The 23107-nt window shown below is 46.8% G+C and overlaps 1 protein-coding gene across 1 annotated transcript in view; it reads right to left on the reverse strand.

Annotated features, from left to right (window-relative positions):
- The window catches only part of LOC130131744 (nck-associated protein 5-like), a 179317-nt gene that overhangs the window by 66900 nt on the left and 89310 nt on the right, over positions 1-23107 (reverse strand). The window contains exons 5-9 of the mRNA XM_056301543.1: positions 22869-22959; positions 15223-15405; positions 7651-7719; positions 1904-1942; positions 1564-1683 (exon numbers count right to left, since the gene is read on the reverse strand). Of these exons, the coding sequence (XP_056157518.1) occupies positions 1564-1683; positions 1904-1942; positions 7651-7719; positions 15223-15405; positions 22869-22959 (502 nt within the window). The remainder of the gene's footprint in view (positions 1-1563; positions 1684-1903; positions 1943-7650; positions 7720-15222; positions 15406-22868; positions 22960-23107) is intronic.

A 23107-nucleotide genomic window follows, 5' to 3' on the forward strand; every position in this document is an offset into this window, starting at 1 on the left:
TTGGGTTTTAGTTTCGTTTCTCCAATGTTCCAGATACAGATCTTTTGACTGATTCATAACTTGTGATATTCTGCTGTGTTTTGAGGCGGTGCTGATGGAGCCTGGTTGGTTAGCTTCACCATCAGCTGACTGAGGGGACTGTTTTCAGGGTTCAGCTCTTGGGTGTTTAATGCCTTGAACGGAAGGGTGTCTTTTGGGCTTGAATTTGGATGCGTCCAAAATGTTATGGCCCGTTTTTGGATGTTTAACTGTAGTGGGAAACACCCCAGTTCTGCTCGGCAGGCCTTATTTGGTGTCTTCCAGTGAACATTTATAATTTTTCTGCAGAATTCAGTGTGGCAGGCCTCTATCGGGTGTTTGTCCCATGAGCCATGCTCCAATCCACTGAGCGGGCCCCAGACCTCACTTCCATACAAAGCTATGGGCAACATCATCAAATATTTGTGTCCAGACTCTAACTGGAATCTTAATGTTTAATAGTTTGGTGTTTAATGCATACATTGCCCTGCATGCTTTTTCTTTGAGTGCGTGTATTGCCATACTGACACTTCCTGATGCAGATATGGACAGACCAAGGTACGTATATTTTTTTGTGTGTTCAATTAGGGTGTTGTTCAAATTAAAGCGGTATTTGTTTTCAAGGCATCTGGGTTTTTTCTGGAAGGTCATGATTTTGGTTCTCTTAAAGTTTACATCCAATGCCCAGTTTTGGCAGTATTTTCCTAGGATGGACAGGTTATGTTGAAGACCATCACTGGTTGGGGACAACAGAATAAGGTCATCTGCATAAAGCAGGTATTTAATCTGCGTCATAGAGTGTGAAGCCTGGAGCTGCTGAACGGGCCAGCTGGTCTGCAAGTTCATTTATATACAGGTTGAATAATGTTGGACTTAAACAGCAACCTTGCTTCACACCGCGTTCTTGGGTAAAATACTCTGTTATTTGATTTCCAGTTTTCACAGCACACTGGTTGTGTCTGCACATACATTTTATAAGATCATAAACCTTACCCCCTAGTCCACTTTGGAGGATTTTGTAGAAAAGTCCTTCATGCCAGATGGAATCGAAGGGTTTTTAAAAATCTATGAAACAAGCAAATATTTTCCCTCCCTTTTTTTGGTGGACATGTTTATTAATTAAAGTGTGTAAGGTGTATAAATGATCAGAGGTTCTGTAATTTGGGAGAAAGCCAATTTGACATTTACTAAGTATGTTTTTTTCTTGAATAAAGGCTAGTATCCTGGAATTCAGGATAATAGTCTCTCTCTCTCTCGGTCTCGCTCTCTCCCTCTGTCTCTCTCTCAGTCTTTCTCGGTCTCTCTCTGTCTCTGTGTCTCGCTCTGTCTCTGTCTCTGTCTACCTCTCTCTCTCTCTCTTGGTCTCTCTGTCTCTCTCTGTCACTGTCTCTGTCTCTCTCTGTACTGAAAGACTTTTGACTGATCATTTATACACATCTTCAAATTCAACCAGGAACACAGAAGAAGAAAAACTGAAGGAAAATGGTGGTTTGTTTCAGTGCACTGATAAGAGCAGAGGAAGAAGGTGGTGGTGGGAGGACTCACCTGGAGGAGCAGGTCTGACGCAGGTTTGATCCGCTGCTGAAACAGAACGCTGAGGGTTTGATTCTGCAGCTCCAGATCAAACACACGAGTCCTGAGCTTCAGACACTCCTCTCTCAGATCCTGATTCAGGAGCAGAACAGAAGTTCATCAGAACACAGAGTACGACATGGACCGCATATGTGCACTGTGTGGAGAAACGTGTGAGACATCCATTTCTTTAGCCATCAAGATGCAGTGTGTGATGAATGTAAGGTGGTGGAAAAGGGTAACACTATTTCATATTGTTAAAGGTGATGTGAGATGAGAGGTGAGACGGTTTCCATGGAAATAAGAGGCAAACCTTTTGGGTGAGAAGCGCCTGAACGACTTGATTGGCAACCTTAAAGAGACAGAGAGAGAAGCACCATGACATCTTCATTTGTTTGGTTGTTGTGGCACTCATGTAACATTTGCTTTGCCCTCTGTGACCATGGCGGGCCTCCGTACAGTGCTCTCACACTGCCATGGTACAGCTTATTTACCTTTGTCTGCCATCACACACACACGCCCAATTATTACAAGCCTCAATGAGCGGAATGGCACGACATATCAGTGCTTTATTCTTTTTCTTTTCTGCTCCTGCTCTGGGAGTATGAGAGAGAGACAGACAAGAGATGGAGGGTGAGACAGCTGTGGGAGTATGTGAGACAGACAGACAGACAGACAGACAGACAGACAGACAGACAGACAGACAGACAGACAGACAGACAGACAAGAGATGGAGGGTGAGATATCTGTGGGAGTATGTGAGACAGACAGACAGACAGACAAGAGATGGAGGGTCAGACAGCTGTGGGAGTATGTGAGAGAGACAGACAAGAGATGGAGGGTGAGACAGCTGTGGGAGTAAGTGAGAGAGACAGACAAGAGATGGAGGGTGAGACAGCTGTGGGAGTATGTGAGACAGAGTGTGAAGTGCGCCCGCTGGTCGTTAATGCAGCGTCTGGGCTGAGCAGCGTGGTACCAGATGGCAAGGCGCATGTCTTCTGGGGTGTCTCATTGTGCCAGTAGCGACAGCGGCGGGGTGGTGAAGACACGCTGATGAAGACGTGTCGGACTTAAGTGCTCTGGTCTCACAGCGCTTCACACCCGCCACAATCTACACCACAAAGCCCGGCGAGCAGAGGCTCCAATTACTGAACATTGATTCCTCATTAATGCTGGGCTCCGAGCCACGTCTGCTGTCTGGGCCTCCGCTCCCCACGCCCCCTGGGGGACAGAGAGCAGAGTGCACACCATGGAGGACACATGTGGCAGTCACGAGTGTGTTGCCGTCCACAGTTGCGGTCATGGCACCTGCTTTCAAAACAGGATGGAACTTTTGACTCTTGTTTCAAATTCAAGGTGAGTATCTTCAGAGTCTTTCATGGTCCCTGTTCCCACTGCAGGTCACTCCGAACATGTGACCCTGCACACGCACAATGTGCTCACATGTGGGTCACAATATTCACCAGTCGCGGAGTTTGGTGTAACACCGGCAACATTATGGAGGGTGTTTTTTTTTATCTTCCCCCTTTTCTCCCCAATTGTATCCGCACCACCTGCCCACCTACGCCGCAGCCTGACAAACTAACACCACGCAGCGAGACTAGCATGAAAATACTCAGCCCGACTGGCTCTGTTCTGTCTTGTTTCTGAGAGTCCTGCGGTGAAGAGACGCTCTGCCTGCGCTCATCAGAATAGCATCACTACAGACACTGAAGGAAACACGGCGGACGGCTAAACGACACAGAACCGAGCCCTGAACACCAACCACCAGGGACTTACCACACATCTAACACTCATCTCTCTCTATCTCTTTCTGTTTACACCTCTCTCTCTTTCAATCTCCTCCTTATCTTCACCCTCTTGTCGTTCTGGGTCTGGGTCCGGTAGTCTGTTGGTAGTGGGCAGTGTTGGAGAGCTTGCCTACACTGGACATAGTTTCATGTTGTTTTCTGCTCCCACCCGCTGTGACACAGTGACCACATGCCTTGTCCGTGGCCGTGATTCCCCAAGCAACACTTATCCAGCTTTTACAAATAAACACAGAGTCCAGAAGCACAAGCTGTGTGTCGGTCTGCACACATGGTTGGAGTACTGGTTGTGCAGGTCTGACATAATGACGGGCTTTGTGTTGTGTGAGAATGTAACACAACACCACATGCTGCCCAGCAGACTCAGTCACACTGCTACCGTCTCTCTGCTATGGTAGCACAATGGTTCCCCGTGTACAGAGCGTGTCTGGACTGAAATGTTTTCCTCACAGCATCGTATGGACATCTCGCCCCACATCCCCCATCAGCAGAGCCGTTGTCAAGGCAACAGAAGAGGCCCAGCTGGTTAAGATGTACGTGGCTCTATCAGCTGGTCAGTGTCCACTGCAGTCTGACACATCACGGCTTTAAACTGCCCCTAGTTCAGTCTGGCAAGAAGAACATACCTCCACCTGTTTTATACCTGCACCTGTTTTACACCTCCACCTTTTACACCTGCACCTGTTTTATACCTGAACCTGTTTTACACCTGCACCTGTTTTATACCTCCACCTATTTTAAACCTGCACCTGTTATATACCTGCACCTATTTTACACCTCTACTTGTTTTACACCTCTACCTCTTTTAGACCTGCAACTGTTTTATACCTGAATCTGTTTTACACCTGCAACTGTTTTATACCTGAACCTGTTTTACACCTCCACCTGTTTTGCACCTCTACCTTTTACACCTGCACCTGTTTTATACCTCCACCGGTTTTACACCTGCACCTGTTTTATACCTGAACCTGTTTTACACCTGCACCTGTTTTATACCTCCACCGGTTTTACACCTGCACCTGTTTTGTACCTGAACCTGTTTTACACCTCCACCTTTTACACCTGCACCTGTTTTACACCTGCGTCTGTTTTATACCTCCACCGGTTTTATACCTGAACCTGTTTTACACCTGCACCTGTTTTATACCTGCACCTGTTTTATACCTCCACTGGTTTTACACCTGCACCTGTTTTATACCTGAACCGGTTTTACACCTCCACCTTTTACACCTGCACCTGTTTTACCTTTGCACCTGTTTTATACCTGCACCTGTTTTATACCTCCACCGGTTTTACACCTGCACCTGTTTTACACCTGCACCTGTTTTACACCTGCAACAGTTTTACACCTGCAACAGTTTTATACCTGCACCTGTTTTACACCTGCAACTGTTTTACACCTGCACCTGTTTTACACCTGCAACTGTTTTATGCCTGCACCTGTTTTACACCTGCAACAGTTTTATGCCTGCAACTGTTTTATGCCTGCAACTGTTTTATGCCTGCACCTGTTTTATACCTCTACTTGTTTTACACCTGCACCTGTTTTACACCTCCACTTGTTTTATACCTGCACCTGTTTTATACCTGCACCTGTTTTACACCTCCACTTGCTTTATACCTGCACCTGTTTTATACCTCCACCTGTTTTATACCTGCACCTGTTTTACACCTCCACTTGTTTTATACCTCCACCAGGGATGCAAAATATTGAAAGTTTTGCTGACATCTGATAACTTCCAATCAGTTCAGCCAAAACCGATAGAAATACTGATCCTTTTTGTTCCACTACAATCCCACCATGTGTGTTACTGTCCAGCAGTGTAGTTTATCTATTCTATATCTATTCTATAGTTACTCTAGATCTACTCTATATCTATACTTTATCTACTCTATATCTATTCTATATTTATCCTGTAAATGTTACATATCAACTCTATAGTATCTATCTATATCTGTATTCTATATCTATTCTATTTCTACTCTATATATTCTATATCTATTCTATACATATTATATTCTATATCTACTATATATATATATATATATATATATATATATATATACCTACTCTATATCTACTCTATATATTCTATATCTACTGTATGTATTCTATGTCTATTCTATATCTACTCTATTCTATACCTACTGGAACTGTGATGCAGAATGTATGAAGCGCTGCCCCATTAACACCTGTACTCACACCTGGAACACAATCCATGTGCCATCACACAGTTTCAAGCATTCATACTGACGCTGAAAACCTGAGTGATCTCATTTACACCCCTGATCTCCACGTTCACACTGACGCTGAAAACCTGAGTGATCTCATTTACACCCCTGATCTCCACGTTCACACTGACGCTGAAAACCTGAGTGATCTCATTTACACCCCTGATCTCTACGTTCACACTGACGCTGAAAACCTGACTGATCTCATTTACACCCCTGATCTCTACGTTCATACTGACGCTGAAAACCTGAGTGATCTCATTTACACCCCTGATCTCCACGTTCATACTGACGCTGAAAACCTGAGTGATCTCATTTACACCCCTGATCTCCACGTTCACACCGACGCTGAAAACCTGAGTGATCTCATTTACACCCCTGATCTCTACGTTCACACTGACGCTGAAAACCTGAGTGATCTCATTTACACCCCTGATCTCCACGTTCACACTGACGCTGAAAACCTGAGTGATCTCATTTACACCCCTGATCTCCACGTTCATACTGACGCTGAAAACCTGAGTGATCTCATTTACACCCCTGATCTCCACGTTCATACCGACACTGAAAACCTGAGTGATCTCATTTACACCCCTGATCTCCACGTTCATACCGACACTGAAAACCTGAGTGATCTCATTTACACCCCTGATCTCCACGTTCATACTGACGCTGAAAACCTGAGTGATCTCATTTACACCCCTGATCTCCACGTTCATACTGACGCTGAAAACCTGAGTGATCTCATTTACACCCCTGATCTCTACGTTCATACTGACGCTGAAAACCTGAGTGATCTCATTTACACCCCTGATCTCTACGTTCATACCGACGCTGAAAACCTGAGTGATCTCATTTACACCCCTGATCTCCACGTTCATACTGACGCTGAAAACCTGAGTGATCTCATTTACACCCCTGATCTCCACGTTCACACTGACGCTGAAAACCTGAGTGATCTCATTTACACCCCTGATCTCCACGTTCACACTGACGCTGAAAACCTGAGTGATCTCATTTACACCCCTGATCTCCACGTTCATACTGACGCTGAAAACCTGAGTGATCTCATTTACACCCCTGATCTCCACGTTCATACTGACGCTGAAAACCTGAGTGATCTCATTTACACCCCTGATCTCTACGTTCATACTGACGCTGAAAACCTGAGTGATCTCATTTACACCCCTGATCTCCACGTTCACACTGACACTGAAAACCTGAGTGATCTCATTTACACCCCTGATCTCCACGTTCATACTGACGCTGAAAACCTGAGTGATCTCATTTACACCCCTGATCTCCACGTTCATACTGACGCTGAAAACCTGAGTGATCTCATTTACACCCCTGATCTCCACGTTCACACTGACGCTGAAAACCTGACTGATCTCATTTACACCCCTGATCTCCACGTTCATACTGACGCTGAAAACCTGAGTGATCTCATTTACACCCCTGATCTCTACGTTCATACTGACGCTGAAAACCTGAGTGATCTCATTTACACCCCTGATCTCCACGTTCACACTGACACTGAAAACCTGAGTGATCTCATTTACACCCCTGATCTCCACGTTCACACTGATGCTGAAAACCTGAGTGATCTCATTTACACCCCTGATCTCCATGTTCATACTGACGCTGAAAACCTGAGTGATCTCATTTACACCCCTGATCTCTACGTTCATACTGACGCTGAAAACCTGAGTGATCTCATTTACACCCCTGATCTTCACATCCACCATGTCGATGCTGCTTTTAATGAAACTGCTTTTCAGGAAGACGAGTGAAAATAGTTGCAGAAAGAATCTACTCTGTAACTCAGAGAGCAGTGTCAATGCCTCGCTGGATGTAGTGAGCTGAACATAACAGGATGTTAACACCTGCAGTTTTATGAAACCTGACATTTGGAATAAAGTCTCACAAACACTGCAGCACAAACTGTCAGGTGACACACACCTCCACGAAGTTTGGACAGACCTTGAGATGTTGCATGACTAATAAGGAGCGTGCTCACCTCATCCAGACAGCGTTCATACTGCTCCCTCTGGTTCTCATTCTCCAAGGCCAAGGCAGAGTTTTCCTCCTGCACAATCACACACACACACACACACACACACACACACACACACACACACACACACGGTGACTTGGTCAAGACGATAACAACCTTGATTCTGATTTATTTGCATGGTGCTTTTTTAAACGCACAGATTTTAGCAGGCGTGCGAATAGTTATACTGATAAAAATGACATAAGAGGAAAGGTTCAAAGGTCAGAAAAGTCTGGACATCAAGCACACTGTACAGAAAAGAAGTTTAAAAAAGGGATCATGGCAGAGATTCTTCCTGTGATATGAGTTTAGAAGTCGTGATGGTGATGGAACGGTCGGTACAACGAGAAGAGACCACTCACATCTGCCTACACCACCATCATGGGGGGGTTCAAAGCTCAAAGTCTGGATTAAAACACCAAACACCTCCTTGCCTTCAGAGTAATTAACAAACTCTTCAAACTGCATTTAAAAGCTCAAGGCAGGAGCGGGAAGCTCCAGCTGGGTTCTGAGCTGACTTTTCTTGGTTTTTAGTAAAAAGCGAGTCAGTGGCGAACCTTAAAGCTGAGACGGGCTTCCCAAAGGTCATGTGTCAACACTGAACCAGGATGACCAATAAAATATCCACGAAGTCCTCCCTCCATAAAGGTCATGAGGACGGGACTCATGATGCTGAACTTTCAGTTGCAGTTTGGCTGTAATGTGAATATTTCTGCAATACGGCTTCACCTTTACAGCACCGCCCTATCGATCGGTGGGACTGTCCAAACGGTCAGAGGCGGGCAGGCCACATTAAGAGCTGTCAGCTTGCAGTTGGCCAGCCATCCTCTTTCTACCTTGCGCCCTTTAGTGGACAGTGTTGACCCTTTGATTAAACAAGGGGAACATAATTACAGCCAAATACACCCCACTTATGAAAGCTCAGCAGACTCACGCCACTAACAGGAGCTGGGACTGCATATCTATATCTATAAATCTAAATCTATATATATCTATATATCTAGCTATATCTAGCTATATATCTAGCATATCTAGCTATATATCTATATACATCTCTCTCTCGCCCTTTACATAGTAGCAGACTATATGGGCACAATTCAGCATAACTGGGAGACAGGGGCCCTTTAAGAAAGGGTTTCTGGGTAGAGAGGGTGGAGCGAGGACGAGGACGGTTGGAGCAGCGCCATGTTGCTGAGATGGTGATTTGATATGGAAGAATAAATGACACATGCGTTCGTGTTGTCAGTGAGAGAACTTGTCCGTCTCTACTTTCCTGCAATTTCCACAAAATATATATACATATTCACACACATACATACATATACACACAGACACATACATACACACATAAATTAACACTGAACACATCATTGCAAAAGCTCAACAACCACTTTCCTTTCTTAGGCAGTTTAAAAATACTGGATCAAACATCAACTGCTGGTTCTGTTTTACTCAGCCACTACCTAGTCCATCATAACAGCTTCCATTACAGTATTACAGTATTATAGTACTACAGTATTACAGTATTATAGTACTACAGTACTACAATATTACAATACTACATTATTACAGTATTATAGTACTACAGTACTACAATATTACAGTATTAGAGTACTACAGTATTACAATATTACAGTATTATAGTATTACCATATTACAGTATTACAATATAACAGTATTGCAACATTACAGTATTATAGTATTACAGCATTACAATATTACCCTATTATAGTATTACAATATTACAGTACTATAGTATTATAATATTGCAATACTATAGTACTACAGTATTATTGTATAATAATATTACAGTATTACAGTATTATAGTATTACAGTATATTGTATAATAATATTGCAGTATTATAGGATTACAGTATTACAGTGTTATAATATTACAGTGTTATAATATTACAGTACTATAGTATTACAGTATTATAATATTACAGTATTATAGTATAATAATATTGCAGTATTATAGTATTATAATATTACAGTATTACAGTGTTATAATATTACAGTGTTATTGTATAATAATATTGCAGTATTATAGGATTACAGTATTACAGTGTTATAATATTACAGTATTATAGTACTACAGTATTACTGTATAATAATATTGCAGTATTATAGATTACAGTATTACAGTATTATAGGATTACAGTATTACAGTGTTATAATATTACAGTATTACAGTACGGTACGGTGGCACAGACAGTCAAACACGGAAAAACCTGCAGCGGATCGTCAACAAGGCATCCAAAATCCTAGACAACCCACTCCCCTCAGCTGAATCTCTGCATACTAACCAAACTGTGAAGCCAGCAAAGAAGATCACCTCCGACCCCTCACATCCTGCTCATCACCTCTTCCAGCTCCTTCCCTCAGGGAGGCGCTACAGGTCACTGTCCACTAAGACTAAATGCTTCCCAGTTTCCCCCCCTAGCTATCAGGACTCTGACCACTGACGCAAATACCACCATTCACCTGACTGTTATGTGTGATGTGTTTATTTCTGTTATTGTGTAACTGCATTGTTCATGATTACATGACATGACATTACATGACCTGACATGACATGACATGACATTCCAGTCATTAGGCCGAGGCTTTTATCCACTGCGACTTACAATAAGAGCATCATGTAACGCAGGAGATCAGGAGAACTACTAGTCCTCAGAGGTCACAAGTGCATCTAAACAAGCATCTAAGAGCAAAACCAGTGCTAAAGTAAAAGAGCAAGAAAGAGATTTTTTGTTTAAATGAGTGAATACAATAAGTGGTAAGAACAAGTAACAGGGTAGTAGTTCTTGAAGAGGTGAGTTTTCAACCTGCGCTGAAAGATGGGCAGAAACTCCGCTGTCCTGACATCAGTGGGGAGTCATTCCACCACTGTGGGCCAGGACAGAACCGAGCCGGGACCGGGTCGATCGACAGCAGGGGCCTCTGAGCGACGGGGCAACCAGGCATCCCGAGGCAGCAGAGCCAAGTGGTGGGGTGGGGGTGTAGGCTTGGCCATGGCCTGGAGATAGGAAGGAGCTGTTCCTTTCACTGCCCTGTAGGCTAGCACCAGAGTCTTAAACTGGATGGGAGCAGCTCCTGGGAGCCAGTGTAGGGACATGAGAAGGGGAGCTGTGTGTGGGAGAACTTAGGGCGGGTGAACACCAGACGAGCTGCAGCTTTCTGAACAAGCTCCAGAGGTCTGATGGCCGACGCCGGGGCACCAGCAAGGAGGGAGTTGCCGTAGTCCAGCCGGGAGATGACCAGAGCCTGGATGAGCACCTGTGCCGTCTCGTCGGTGAGGAATGGGCGACTCCTCCTGATGTTATAGAGGAGAAATCTGCAGGAGCGAGCAGCCGATGCAACGTTTTCAGCAAACGACAGTTGGTCGTCCAGGATCACACCCAGATTCCTCACAGTCCGAGCTGGCGTCACCACGGTGTTGTCAACATATATGATAATATGTGGTGTGCCTGTTGTCCATGTATACTATATTGTGCTGCAGAGTTTGTGTACCAAAAACAACTTCCACCAGCGTTGGTCGTATGTGTGTGTGTGTGTGTGTGTGTGTGTGTGTGTGTGTGTGTGTGTGTGTGTGTTACTGTGATCAAACATTCAGGTTAGTACTAAAGTTACTGCCTTAGCATGTCCTGTGTGTGCTGTAACATCAATTACTGTCAAAAATATATGTCCCTTGGCCTTGTGTTCCTTAGGGGGCTCCAGCTTCTCACCTTCAATCAATCAATCAATCAATCAATCAATCAATCAATCAATCAATCAATCAATCAATCAAGTTGCATTTTATACAGCGCTTTTCTAGCTGCAACAGCCATTCAAAGCGCTTTACATTTCAGGTCAAATCTGAATTTCAGACACTTGTTTAATGCCCTTAATAACCTAGCTCCTTCATATCTTTCCCAACTCCTTCATATCCACAAACCCTCCCGCACTGTCAGATCCTCTTTTGCTCTCCAACTCACTACACCATCAGCCCGCTGACTACCACGGGGTCTAGAGCCTTCAGTCATTCTGCCCCGCGCCTATTATATGGCACTCTCTCCCACAAGACCTTCACAACACGGACTCTCTTTCAACCTTCACATCCCATCTCAAAACACACCTTTCCAAACTGGCATGTTCAGTCTGATCCATGCTTCACTGAGTTTTGTGCAGATGATGTTTTATACTTATCTGTTGTGAGTGCTCTGAAAGGCGCCCACAGATAAAATGTACTATTATTATTATTACAAAAGATTTCTTGTGTCGAAATAAACAGTTAAACTTTACAGAGTGGTCTGAGCGGAGAACCAGTTTGTAAAAACAAAGTGGGTGTACTACTGGTCTGAGCAGAGACCCAGTTTGTAAAAACAAAGTGGGTGTAGTACTGGTCTGAGCGGAGACCCAGTTTGTAAAAACAGTGGGTGTAGTACTGGTCTGAGCAGAGACCCAGTTTGTAAAAACAAAGTGGGTGTAGTACTGGTCTGAGTGGAGATCCAGTGTGAATGGGCCGCAGTGTGTTTAAAGGAGGGTCTTGTGAAAGGATACCATCTGCAGTGTTCAGTGGCGGTAGTGGTCTGCCATGTTAATAATGGAGGATGGGGGCGTCGGAGGCGTCTACACCCGGGGCGAGGTGGTGATGTATTACCTCTGCTCTGCTGCTGCTGCTGGTGAAACATCCATCACCCAGTGGCAGGATGCAGTGAAACAGCAGATACGGTGTGATAAAGCCGCCGTTTTAAATGGAATGTTTGGTCTCATGCCCTCACTGTGACGGCACGCCGGCAGACAGCTCAGCCGCACTTCCTGCTTCTACCTGCAGGTGATGAGGTACGGCTGCAGGTGATGAGGTACGGCTGCAGGTGATGAGGTACGGCTGCAGGTGATGAGGTACGGCTGCAGGTGAGGTACGGCTGCAGGTGATGAGGTACGGCTGCAGATGAGGTACGGCTGCAGATGAGGTACGGCTGCAGGTGAGGTACGGCTGCAGATGAGGTACGGCTGCAGATGAGGTACGGCTGCAGGTGAGGTACGGCTGCAGGTGAGGTACGGCTGCAGGTGAGGTACGGCTGCAGGTGATGAGGTACGGCTGCAGATGAGGTACGGCTGCAGATGAGGTACGGCTGCAGGTGAGGGACAGCTGCAGGTGAGGTACGGCTGCAGGTGAGGTACGGCTGCAGGTGATGAGGTACGGCTGCAGGTGATGAGGTACGGCTGCAGGTGATGAGGTACGGCTGCAGGTGAGGTACGGCTGCAGGTGATGAGGTACGGCTGCAGATGAGGTACGGCTGCAGGTGATGAGGTACGGCTGCAGGTGAGGTACGGCTGCAGATGAGGTACGGCTGCAGGTGATGAGGTACGGCTGCAGGTGATGAGGTACGGCTGCAGGTGATGAGGTACGGCTGCAGGTGAGGTACGGCTGCAGGTGATGAGGTACGGCTGCAGGTGAGGTACGGCTGCAGATGAGGTACGGCTGCAGGTGAGTACGGCTGCAGATGAGGTACGGCTGCAGGTGATGAGGTACGGCTGCAGATGATGAGGTACGGCTGCAGGTGAGTACGGCTGCAGATGAGGTACGGTTGCAGGTGATGAGGTACAGCTGCAGATGATGAGGTACGGCTGCAGGTGATGAGGTACGGCTGCAGGTGAGGTACGGCTGCAGGTGAGGTACGGCTGCAGGTGAGGTACGGCTGCAGGTGATGAGGTACGGCTGCAGATGAGGTACGGCTGCAGGTGATGAGGTACGGCTGCAGGTGATGAGGTACGGCTGCAGGTGATGAGGTACGGCTGCAGATGAGGTACGGCTGCAGGTGATGAGGTACGGCTGCAGGTGATGAGGTACGGCTGCAGGTGATGAGGTACGGCTGCAGATGAGGTACGGCTGCAGGTGAGTACGGCTGCAGATGAGGTACGGCTGCAGGTGAGTACGGCTGCAGATGAGGTACGGCTGCAGGTGAGTACGGCTGCAGATGAGGTACGGCTGCAGGTGATGAGGTACGGCTGCAGGTGATGAGGTACGGCTGCAGGTGATGAGGTACGGCTGCAGATGATGAGGTACGGCTGCAGATGATGAGGTACGGCTGCAGGTGAGGTACGGCTGCAGATGATGAGGTACGGCTGCAGATGGTGAGGTACGGCTGCAGGTGATGAGGTACGGCTGCAGGTGATGAGGTACGGCTGCAGATGAGGTACGGCTGCAGGTGAGGTAAGGCTGCAGGTGATGAGGTACGGCTGCAGGTGAGGTACGGCTGCAGGTGATGAGGTACGGCTGCAGGTGAGGTACGGCTGCAGGTGATGAGGTACGGCTGCAGGTGATGAGGTACGGCTGCAGGTGATGAGGTACGGCTGCAGATGATGAGGTACGGCTGCAGGTGGTGAGGTACGGCTGCAGGTGAGGTACGGCTGCAGGCGGCGGAAACCAGCAGGCTGTTACTGGCTGCTTTGTTATAATTACCTTCAGCCTCCATGTTGTGTCAGGGAGAGAGAGAGCTGTTTCGTGGCTATGTGCTGCTCCGTACTTCCTCTTTATGGACTCTGGGACATGTCTGGTTTGACAAAAGGAGTGGTTGTGTCTCCTGACAGTAAACGCATACACGTGTACTGAAAGACATCTTTATCTGTCCATGTTCTTTCCTTCCAATCACTCAGCATGTTATCCAAAGTAAATAACTTCTTCTCGTCTTCAGCCGGGACACCAGTCACCTGCTGAGACCGCTGAACCATCCCCGGGTCAGAAGAAACCAGCTGTCGGTCTGCAACACTGGACCACTCACAACTGAACACACATCCTGGGACAAAACAGAACCTGCATGGGGGAGGGATTTGGACGTAGAGTGTTCTGAAGAGGCGTGGCAGGACAGCTTACCTCGTCTCCACACTTCCTCACTGTGGACACCACATGGATTCACTCCATCTAAGGTGCTTCCCCGTCTTCACTACTCAGGGGACAAGCTTGCCAGAATCTTCCCCACCAACAGACCCTGGCTGTCCGAGGTGCAGCCAGGGTCCAGCCTTGGTGGGACACTTGTTCTGGGCATGCCCCTCCCTCAACAGCTACTGGGGACATACGTATATCTAACGTACTCTCACATCTCTGGAAACAGACCAGAGGAAGAAAAAAAATCCCCCCAAAAACAGAAAACATAATTATGTGGAACAGGAATAAGAAATCCTGCAATGTCTTTTTGTTCTCGAGCCTTGGGAGGGGGGTTAGGGTTGGGGGGGAGGGGGTCTACATGTTTTTTATTTTATTTGGTTGTTTGTGTATCCTGTATACCTGTTCCAATAACCTGAAAATTGGAAATAATGTTTTAAAAACAAAAGATTCAGTCCCACATCGACACCAAGAGGCCAGGAGGAGCCAGTGAGGATGAGGAGGAGGCTGATGAAGACTTGAGCATGTGAACGGTTGGAGGAGATGTGAGAGGATTAGTGTCCAGAGACTTCAGGAGCTGCCCGGTGGACAGGAACACAGAGAGAGAAAGGAAGAGAAAGAAAGGATGAAAGGTTTTCCAACAGAGGGCGTTGACAGTGTTTCATACCTCCAGGGCTTTGAGACGCTCCAGGAGAGGTGTGGTTTTGTCTTTCTCCTCCTCCGCCTGCTGGCTGTCCGGGTCGCCGGACGGTGGTGGCCTTCTGGGTTCGGTCTCTGGCCGAGTCAGCGGTAGGGAGCCGAGCTGATTAGAGCCGTCCTGCGGTTTATGAACCTCCTCAGAGAGTTTATCCTGATACATTACAAAGAGAAAGAAGAGGAGGTGGTCAGAGAGAAAGACACAAACAGTGGGGGTGGGGGTAAAAGAGGGTGAAGGAAAGGTAAAAACAGAGAGGGTGAAGTATTAACACCAAACAGAGGAAACAGACCATTTATTTAAAGCTAACGAGGGACATTATTCGGAAGAAGAAAGGATAAGTGAAGGAAGAATGGTGCTGGAAAAAAGTAAGAGAGAAAGAGAGAGAGAAGAGAAGGACGAGTGGATAACGAGGCTGCCAGGAGGAGGACAAAACATCCCTTAATCCCTCCTCATGTTTCATTTGTTTTCCCGAGAGAGACACTCTGACCTTGACAACGCTCATCTAGTCTGGATATGAAGACCTAACACTCTCCCTCTTCCTCTCACTCTCTCCTGTCCCTCTGTCTGTCTGTCTGTCTGTCTCTCTCTCCCGTCCCTCTGTCTCTCTCTCTCCCGTGCCCCTCGGTCTCTCGCTCTCTCCTGTCCCTCTTCCTCTCACTCTCTCCTGTCCCTCTGTCTGTCTGTCTGTCTCTCTCTCTCCCGTGCCCCTCGGTCTCTCGCTCTCTCCTGTCCCTGTTCCTCTCACTCTCTCCTGTCCCTCTGTCTGTCTGTCTGTCTGTCTGTCTGTCTGTCTGTCTGTCTGTCTGTCTCTCTCTCCGCTGCCCCTCGGTCTCTCGCTCTCTCCTGTCCCCGTCTCTCTCTTTCCTGTCCCTCTGTCTGTCTGTCTGTCTCTCTCTCCTGTCCCTCTGTCTCTCTCTCTCTCCCGTGCCCCTCGGTCTCTCGCTTTCACCTGTCCCTCTTCCTCTGACTCTCTCCTGTCCCTCTGTCTGTCTGTCTGTCTGTCTCTCTCTCCTGTCCCTCTGTCTCTCTCTCCTGTCCCTCTGTCTCTCTCTCTCTCCCGTGCCCCTCGATCTCTCGCTCTCTCCTGTCCCTCTGCCTCTCTCCTGTCCCTCTGTCTGTCTGTCTGTCTCTCTCTCTCTCCAGTGCCCCTCGGTCTCTCGCTCTCTCCTGTCCCTGTCTCTCTCTCTGCTGTCCCTCTGTCTGTCTCTCTCTCCTGTGCCCCTCGCTCTCTCCTGTCCCTCTGTCTCTCACTCTCTCTTGTCCCCGTCTCTCTCTCTCCTGTCCCTCTGTCTGTCTCTCTCTCCTGTGCCCCTCGCTATCTCCTGTCCCTCTTTCTCTCGCTCTCTCTTGTCCCCGTCTCTCTCTCTCCTCTCTCCTGTCCCTCTGTCTCTTGCTCTCTCTTGTCCCCGTCTCTCTCTCTCCTCTCTCCTGTCCCTCTCTCTCTCCTGTCCCTCTGTCTCTCGCTCTCTCTTGTCCCCGTATCTCTCTCTCCTGTCCCTCTGTCTGTCTGTCTGTCTGTCTGTCTCTCTCTCCTGTCCCTCGCTCTCTCCTGTCCCTCTGTCTCTCGCTCTCTCCTGTCCCCGTCTCTCTCTCTCCTCTCCCCTGTCCCTCTCTCTCTCCTGTCCCTCTGTCTGTCTCTCTCTCCTGTCCCTCTGTCTCTCTCTCTCCCGTGCTCCTCGGTCTCTCGCTCCCTCCTGTCCCTCTGTCTCTCGCTCTCTCTTGTCCCCGTCTCTCTCTCTCCTGTCCCTCTGTCTCTCTCTCTCCTGTCCCTCTCTCTCTACTGTCCCTCTGTCTCTCTCTCTCTCCTGTCCCTCTGTCTGTCTGCCTGTCTGTCTCTCTCTGCTGTCCCTCTGTCTCTCTCTCTCCCATGTCCCTCGGTCTCTCGCTCTCTCCTGTCCCTCTGTCTCTCTCTCTCCTGTCCCTCTGTCTCTCTCTCTCGTTCCTCTGTCCCTCTCTCTCTCTCCTCTCCCTCTGTCTCGCTCTCACTCCTGTCCCTGTCGCTCTCTCTCTCCTGTCCCTGTCTCTCGCTCTCTCCTGTCCCTCTGTTTCTCGCTCTCTCCTGTCCCTCTGTCTCTTGCTCTCTCCTGTCCCTCTGTCTCTTGCTCTCTCCTGTCCCTTTGTCTCTCTTGCCAGCTCTCTCTCCCTCTCTCTCTGCGTCCTCCTCTCTTTTTCTCTCCGTCTCTCGCTGCACTGCATGCTGGGAGGTTGGGAGTGTGAGCGTGAGTGAGGCTGGTGGATGTGTGAGTGGCGTTCTCTGTTTTTCTGACTGTCCCGTGTGTTCTTCATCCATCCTGTGGGCATGATCAGGTAAGCTTTCTCTCTTAATACCTTTTACTTAGTGTTGGCTGAGTCTTCAGTGGTTTTGTCGGCTGGTTTATGGGAGGAATGGCGTCCTCTGAGACGCCACCCCTGTCCATCCGTCATGGGATCTGGATAGTCCTGCCGGAACCCAGCGTGACGGTGGAGGAGGTTTTGTTGGCTGTAGGAGAGCACGTTGGTCATGGTCTACTGTTTGCTTCCAGCATGAACAAGGCTGTGGTGGTGTTTTGAAGGAGCAGCATCATGTCAGTGAGATGATGGAGAGGGGTGTAGTTATCAGGGATATCTATACTACTGTTTCTCCATTGTCGGTTCCCTCTACCAGAATTACAGTCAAGTCGATTTTATTTGTATAGCCCAATATCACAAATTACAAATTAGCCTCAGGGGGCTTTACAGAAACACATGGGATAAGGAACAACTGCCCAAAAAACCTTCAACAGGGAGAAAAACAGGAAGAAACTTCAGGGGCAGCTGCAGAGGAGGATCTCTCTCCCAAGACGGACGATGTACAATGGATGTTGTGTTTACACAGTACAACACTGAAAGAGGATAACAGAATTATAATGGTTATAGAATGTTCCGCCATTTATCTCGAACCAGCTGTTGGAAAATGAGCTGTGGAGGTTTGGCAAATTCGCCAGTGCTTGCAAAACTGTCAGTTCTGGATGGAAAGATCCAAAGCTGGAACACATTAAGTCATTCGGGAGACGGGTATTTATGTTTTTGGACTATTCTGACACAGAGTTTGGAGAATTCCTTTAGAGTTAAACTCGGTAATGGCTCGTACATGGTGTATTCTAGTTCGGGGCAGGTGAAATGTTTTGAGTGTGGTGATGTCGGCCATAAGCGCTTCGCATGTCCGCACAGACAGCAAGCAGAGAAAGAAACCGCAGAGGCTAACATCCCGCCCCCTGATCATGTCTCCGAGGCGGGGAGACGAGAACAGAGTCAGTCGGAGGATCAGCCTGCTCCGCCGGTTGTAGATGAGGAAACAGGCTCTCAGCCCATGGCCTCGGAGCCGGGGGCAGAGCTTGCAGAAACGCTCGCAGCTGAACAGGCGGCTGCATCCAGCAGCTTGGCAGGGACTGAGGATGTGCTCAGTGGTGAGAGACACAGTGTGAAGGGTGGAGGTAGGCCTACTGAAGGGAACACTGAGAGTGTAGAGGACAGTCCCAGGAGCCAGGCTGAGGATATGGATTACAATTCGGAGTCTGACAGTGTGTCAGTTGGCAAAACATCATACCACAGCACAGATCTGTGTTCTCTGGAGGACATTAATGGTTTTTTGGATGAAACTTTTGGGTAGTCAGTAAAATATTCTAAAATAAAGCAAAGTTCAGCAGATCTATTGGTCATTTGCAGAAGTTGGTTGGTTTTGAGCTGCTTGATGATAAAAAACGCTATCTTATGCAGGGGCTCAGGGTTGGATCTCTTAACACTAATGGCTGTAAGAGGGTTTTAGTGGCTGAGGTTGTGAAGCAGAAAAAGCTAGATGTGGTTTTTCTGCAGGAAACTCATCATGACCAAACTAATGAGAAAGACTGGGGTGGTGGTGGGAGGGGTCATATACACTCAGCCATGGAACCAACTTCAGTGAAGTTGGTTTGCTAACGTGTTGCTAACGAAAAAAAGCAATCCGAGGATTGTATCATCTGTGAAGTTAGTTAAGGGGAGGTGTCTGATTGTAAGGGTAGAAAGTGAAGTGCCTTTTCTGTCAGGGAGCTGACAGATTAGCCCTTCTCAGTGTTTTGAGGGATAAGCTGCAGACGTATGGTCAGGAGCAGCTGATCATAGGTGGGGATTGGAACTTCACCATTGATTTCACCATGGACAGAACAAGTGACGAACCACACATTCAGTCACCTGGTAGCTTAGGAAGAAGAGTCACTGCGCTAGCGCTACTAGACACATACCCACATCCGGCTTCCCACCCGCAGACACGGCCAATTGTGTCTGTAGAGTCGCCCGACCAAGCTGGAGGTAACACGGGGATTCGAACCTGGATCCCCATGTTGGTAGGCAATGGAATAGACCGCTAAGCTACCCGGACACCCTATGTATATGTTTTTAATAAAAGCTGGGCACAAACACAGCAAATTAGCTTTGACTAGAAGTATTTCACTATGTGACAAAAGAGCATAGGTTAAATACTCAGTGTTATGTTTCTGTCCCTATTCAAATAAACATATAAAAAGATAGAGACACATCACAAGCCTATCATCACACATCAGCCTAAAAATCTGTTCAACAGTCTGTGTGGTCGGTCCTGGAAGCCATTCCTCTCCTCTATGCTCTTATAGACTTGGCTAAATGAGCTCTTCTTCCTTCCACAGCCATCTTCACATCCTCTCTTCAGCAGGAGAAAACAGTCGCTCAATGAGCTCTGGATGAAGTAATGGTAGTTTTTTCTCTAAATATCAAGGAGACGATCAGTTGGTAGAGCCTGATGTATCATCACATGCACGACGGACATTCTTCATTTCTACACTGAAGCCCTGACAGATAATTGTCAGCCTGAATATACCTTCAGGTAATGTGGTGGAAGAAGATGAAGTTTGCAGCAATGAGGGATGGAGCCAACCGACAACTCTGCCCTATACCCAAATGGAGAGAGAGAGAGCAAGCAAGAGAGAGAGAGAGAGAGAGAGAGAGAGAGAGAGAGAGAGAGAGAGAGAGAGAGAGAGAGAGAGAGAGAGAGAGAGAGAGAGAGAGAGAGAGAGAGAGAGAGACTTCCTTCTCTCCTGATAGGAATTGGAAATAATGGAAATAACTTCTGGTAAAGCAGATCCAATTGGCTCTAAACGTAGGTGAGACTCTCCATCTTGTTGGTCTCAGTGATGGGATGTTCTGTTTGAAGGTTTGCTTTCTGTGTTCATATGGCCGGTTTTGGACACAGTGGGGTTTTTTTTCTTTCAGCAATGGTGTTAAAGGACCCGCTAATATTTTCCACAGAGGTTCTGGAGGGAACTTGTGACTCACAGCCGGCCTTTACAGTTATGGTGTCCACCAAAGAGAGACCACATAACGTATGTACGTTTTATTGTCGTACAGCAACATCAAATAACACCAAGTCTGTCAAAACATCTTCGATTCAAACCCCGACACTGCACAACCCCTGCTTCAAATAAATCTTTCATCAATTTATCTATTCTTTCAAAATCTGAGTCCCTAAAATCTTAATTTCTTGAAACAAATCTGAGTTAACGTTCATGATTTTTTTTCATAGTACAAAGTGCAAACCTATTTACGCCCTACTGCTTTTCCACACCCCATCAATTTCTTATTCATATTAAAATCTATTTATGATTATATGCCAAGAAAGTCACATTTGAGAGCAATAATGAGTTCTGCAGTTCTGAGTGAAACTGAGCTTCATCTGTCATTCTTCATATACACACAGTTCAGTACTTCCTGTCTTATAGTATGCCTCCCACGGCTTTTAAATAGAGTCTTCCTAAAGACCAGCCGGCAGGGAGGCCGCTTGTGCACACCGGACATTGAATCTCAGGTTTGAAGGATGAAGGACAGTCGTCTTCCTCACTCCACCTGCTGTACTAATGCCATCTTTAGAACTCCACTCGGGATTATTAACTCGCAGGTTGGTCCTTGCGTAACGACATCCTGTAAAGAATGGCAAACAAGCGAGGCTGCTGCAGGACTTAAGACAGCTAATCGGGTCAGTTCAGCCTCACTGGGTGAACAGAAAGTCAGAAAATCCATATTTAGTCTTATTGTGCTGATGTTTCACATTATCTGGCTCCTATTACCACCCAAGTATTTTTATGAAGCCATTCTGCCACCTTGGAATCCATTTTTAGTTCTTTAATTTGGCGTGATGTACAGTCTCTGATGAAGCATGCCGGCTGAACTTACATCACTTACTTCCATTTCATTAATTTGCATGAAGGAGGAGTCCATTTAGCACTTTGTGTTAGTAATAAACATTATTGTGAGAAGCAGAATTTGATACTTATGTCGGGCTAATGAGGTCTAATCAGTCCACTTTCTGTGGGAACTGAGGTTAAATAGGAATAAATGGGTTTTGGTCTGTTCTCAGCTGTCTAATGTTCAGAACAATGGACCGATAACCGGAAGACAGATGCTTCAGTTTAGTTTTTCCAGCCTCCGTGGTTGTCTCTGTACTAGATTCCTAAAGTGTGGGCTGCGCCCCCTGGTGGGCTGCGAAGATGCTGCAGGTGGGCAGCGGGTGGTCATTTACAATAAATAAATAAAACCTTTTTAATTTATAATTTTGTAATTAAGATAGAAATTACCATAACATATTTATGATTAAATATTTGCATTCAAAAAATAGAATTGTTCACACAGAACTGTTCTGTTTATGAAATAAAACTATAAAAGGGAGATACTTCATCTTGGTCGGAGTTGGGATTAAAGGTTTGGGTGGGCTGCGCAAGAGTTTCAGATTTCAAATTGTGCTGTGGCATCCTGAAGTTTGGGAATGGCTGCACTATACTGTATACTGTTGAGATAAGAAGAAAATAGATGCCTTAACTGTAGCTGTCTGAACCAACCATATAAACCCTCCTGAGTGCAGGCTCTAGTACTACTATACGTACCAGCAGCAAACAGCATGCATGGGCAGAATGAAGCACCAACTGTGCTGCTCCCTATGGGGGCATGTGACTGAGACACATGACCTCACCTTTCATTTAGAAAACTACTCTGTACTCTGTGTCTGCATCCGTCCCCGTTCATCCCAGAAGCAACGCTGAGTTACACAACAGGGTCAGCGAAGAAGAGCTTCAGAATCAGAATACTTTATTCACCTCAGCTTTATGCAGCTCTGTAGATCTGTGAACTAAAAATGATGGACTTTGACTGCCAACCAACTGGGAAACATGACAGCTAATAACATGAAACAGTTGCTGGCACGAAAATAACCACAGCTGGAGATTACTACTCAAGCTGTAGTGAGAAATCTGATTTCCCAGCAAAAATGAAACAAAATAAAATACTTTCAGGTGATGCAGCCAGCTGTGTTTTTTGAAGTATGATACAACCAACACTAAATAAGGCTCTGAAAATGGATATCATGAAAATAGATATAATGTTTTGCACCAAAGCCCTGCCGGTTGTGCCCTCTGACCACAGACAAGCTGCAACTCAAGCTAGTGCTAGCATTGGCATTAACGCTTAGTAAATTGGACTCCCTAACCTGTCTCATTTCAATGACCCATCCTCAGCTCTCTGTGCTTGACAGGGAAACGGATGTGAGGCAAAAGGAGGGACAGGTAGTTTAGAGGTGTGTGTGTGTGTGGGGGGGGGGGTACCTTGTAGGCCGTCATAATGTCCACTGTGTCTAGAGACGTCTGCTCCACAACGGCTGGATTCTGCAGCAACGACCGCACCGTCTCTTCCATCCTGCAAACAAAACATGTCATCATCAGTCAACAGGCTGCTGCTTTACACACTCAGCTACACTTCATTTAAGACTGCTGCCACTCATCTATTTCTGCCTCCTCCCACCCTGCACAAACAAGACACCTAATCGTCACTCAGCACAGCCAGT

This window comes from Lampris incognitus, chromosome 21 (assembly GCF_029633865.1).
Source record: "Lampris incognitus isolate fLamInc1 chromosome 21, fLamInc1.hap2, whole genome shotgun sequence".
NCBI classification, from domain to species: domain Eukaryota; kingdom Metazoa; phylum Chordata; class Actinopteri; order Lampriformes; family Lampridae; genus Lampris; species Lampris incognitus.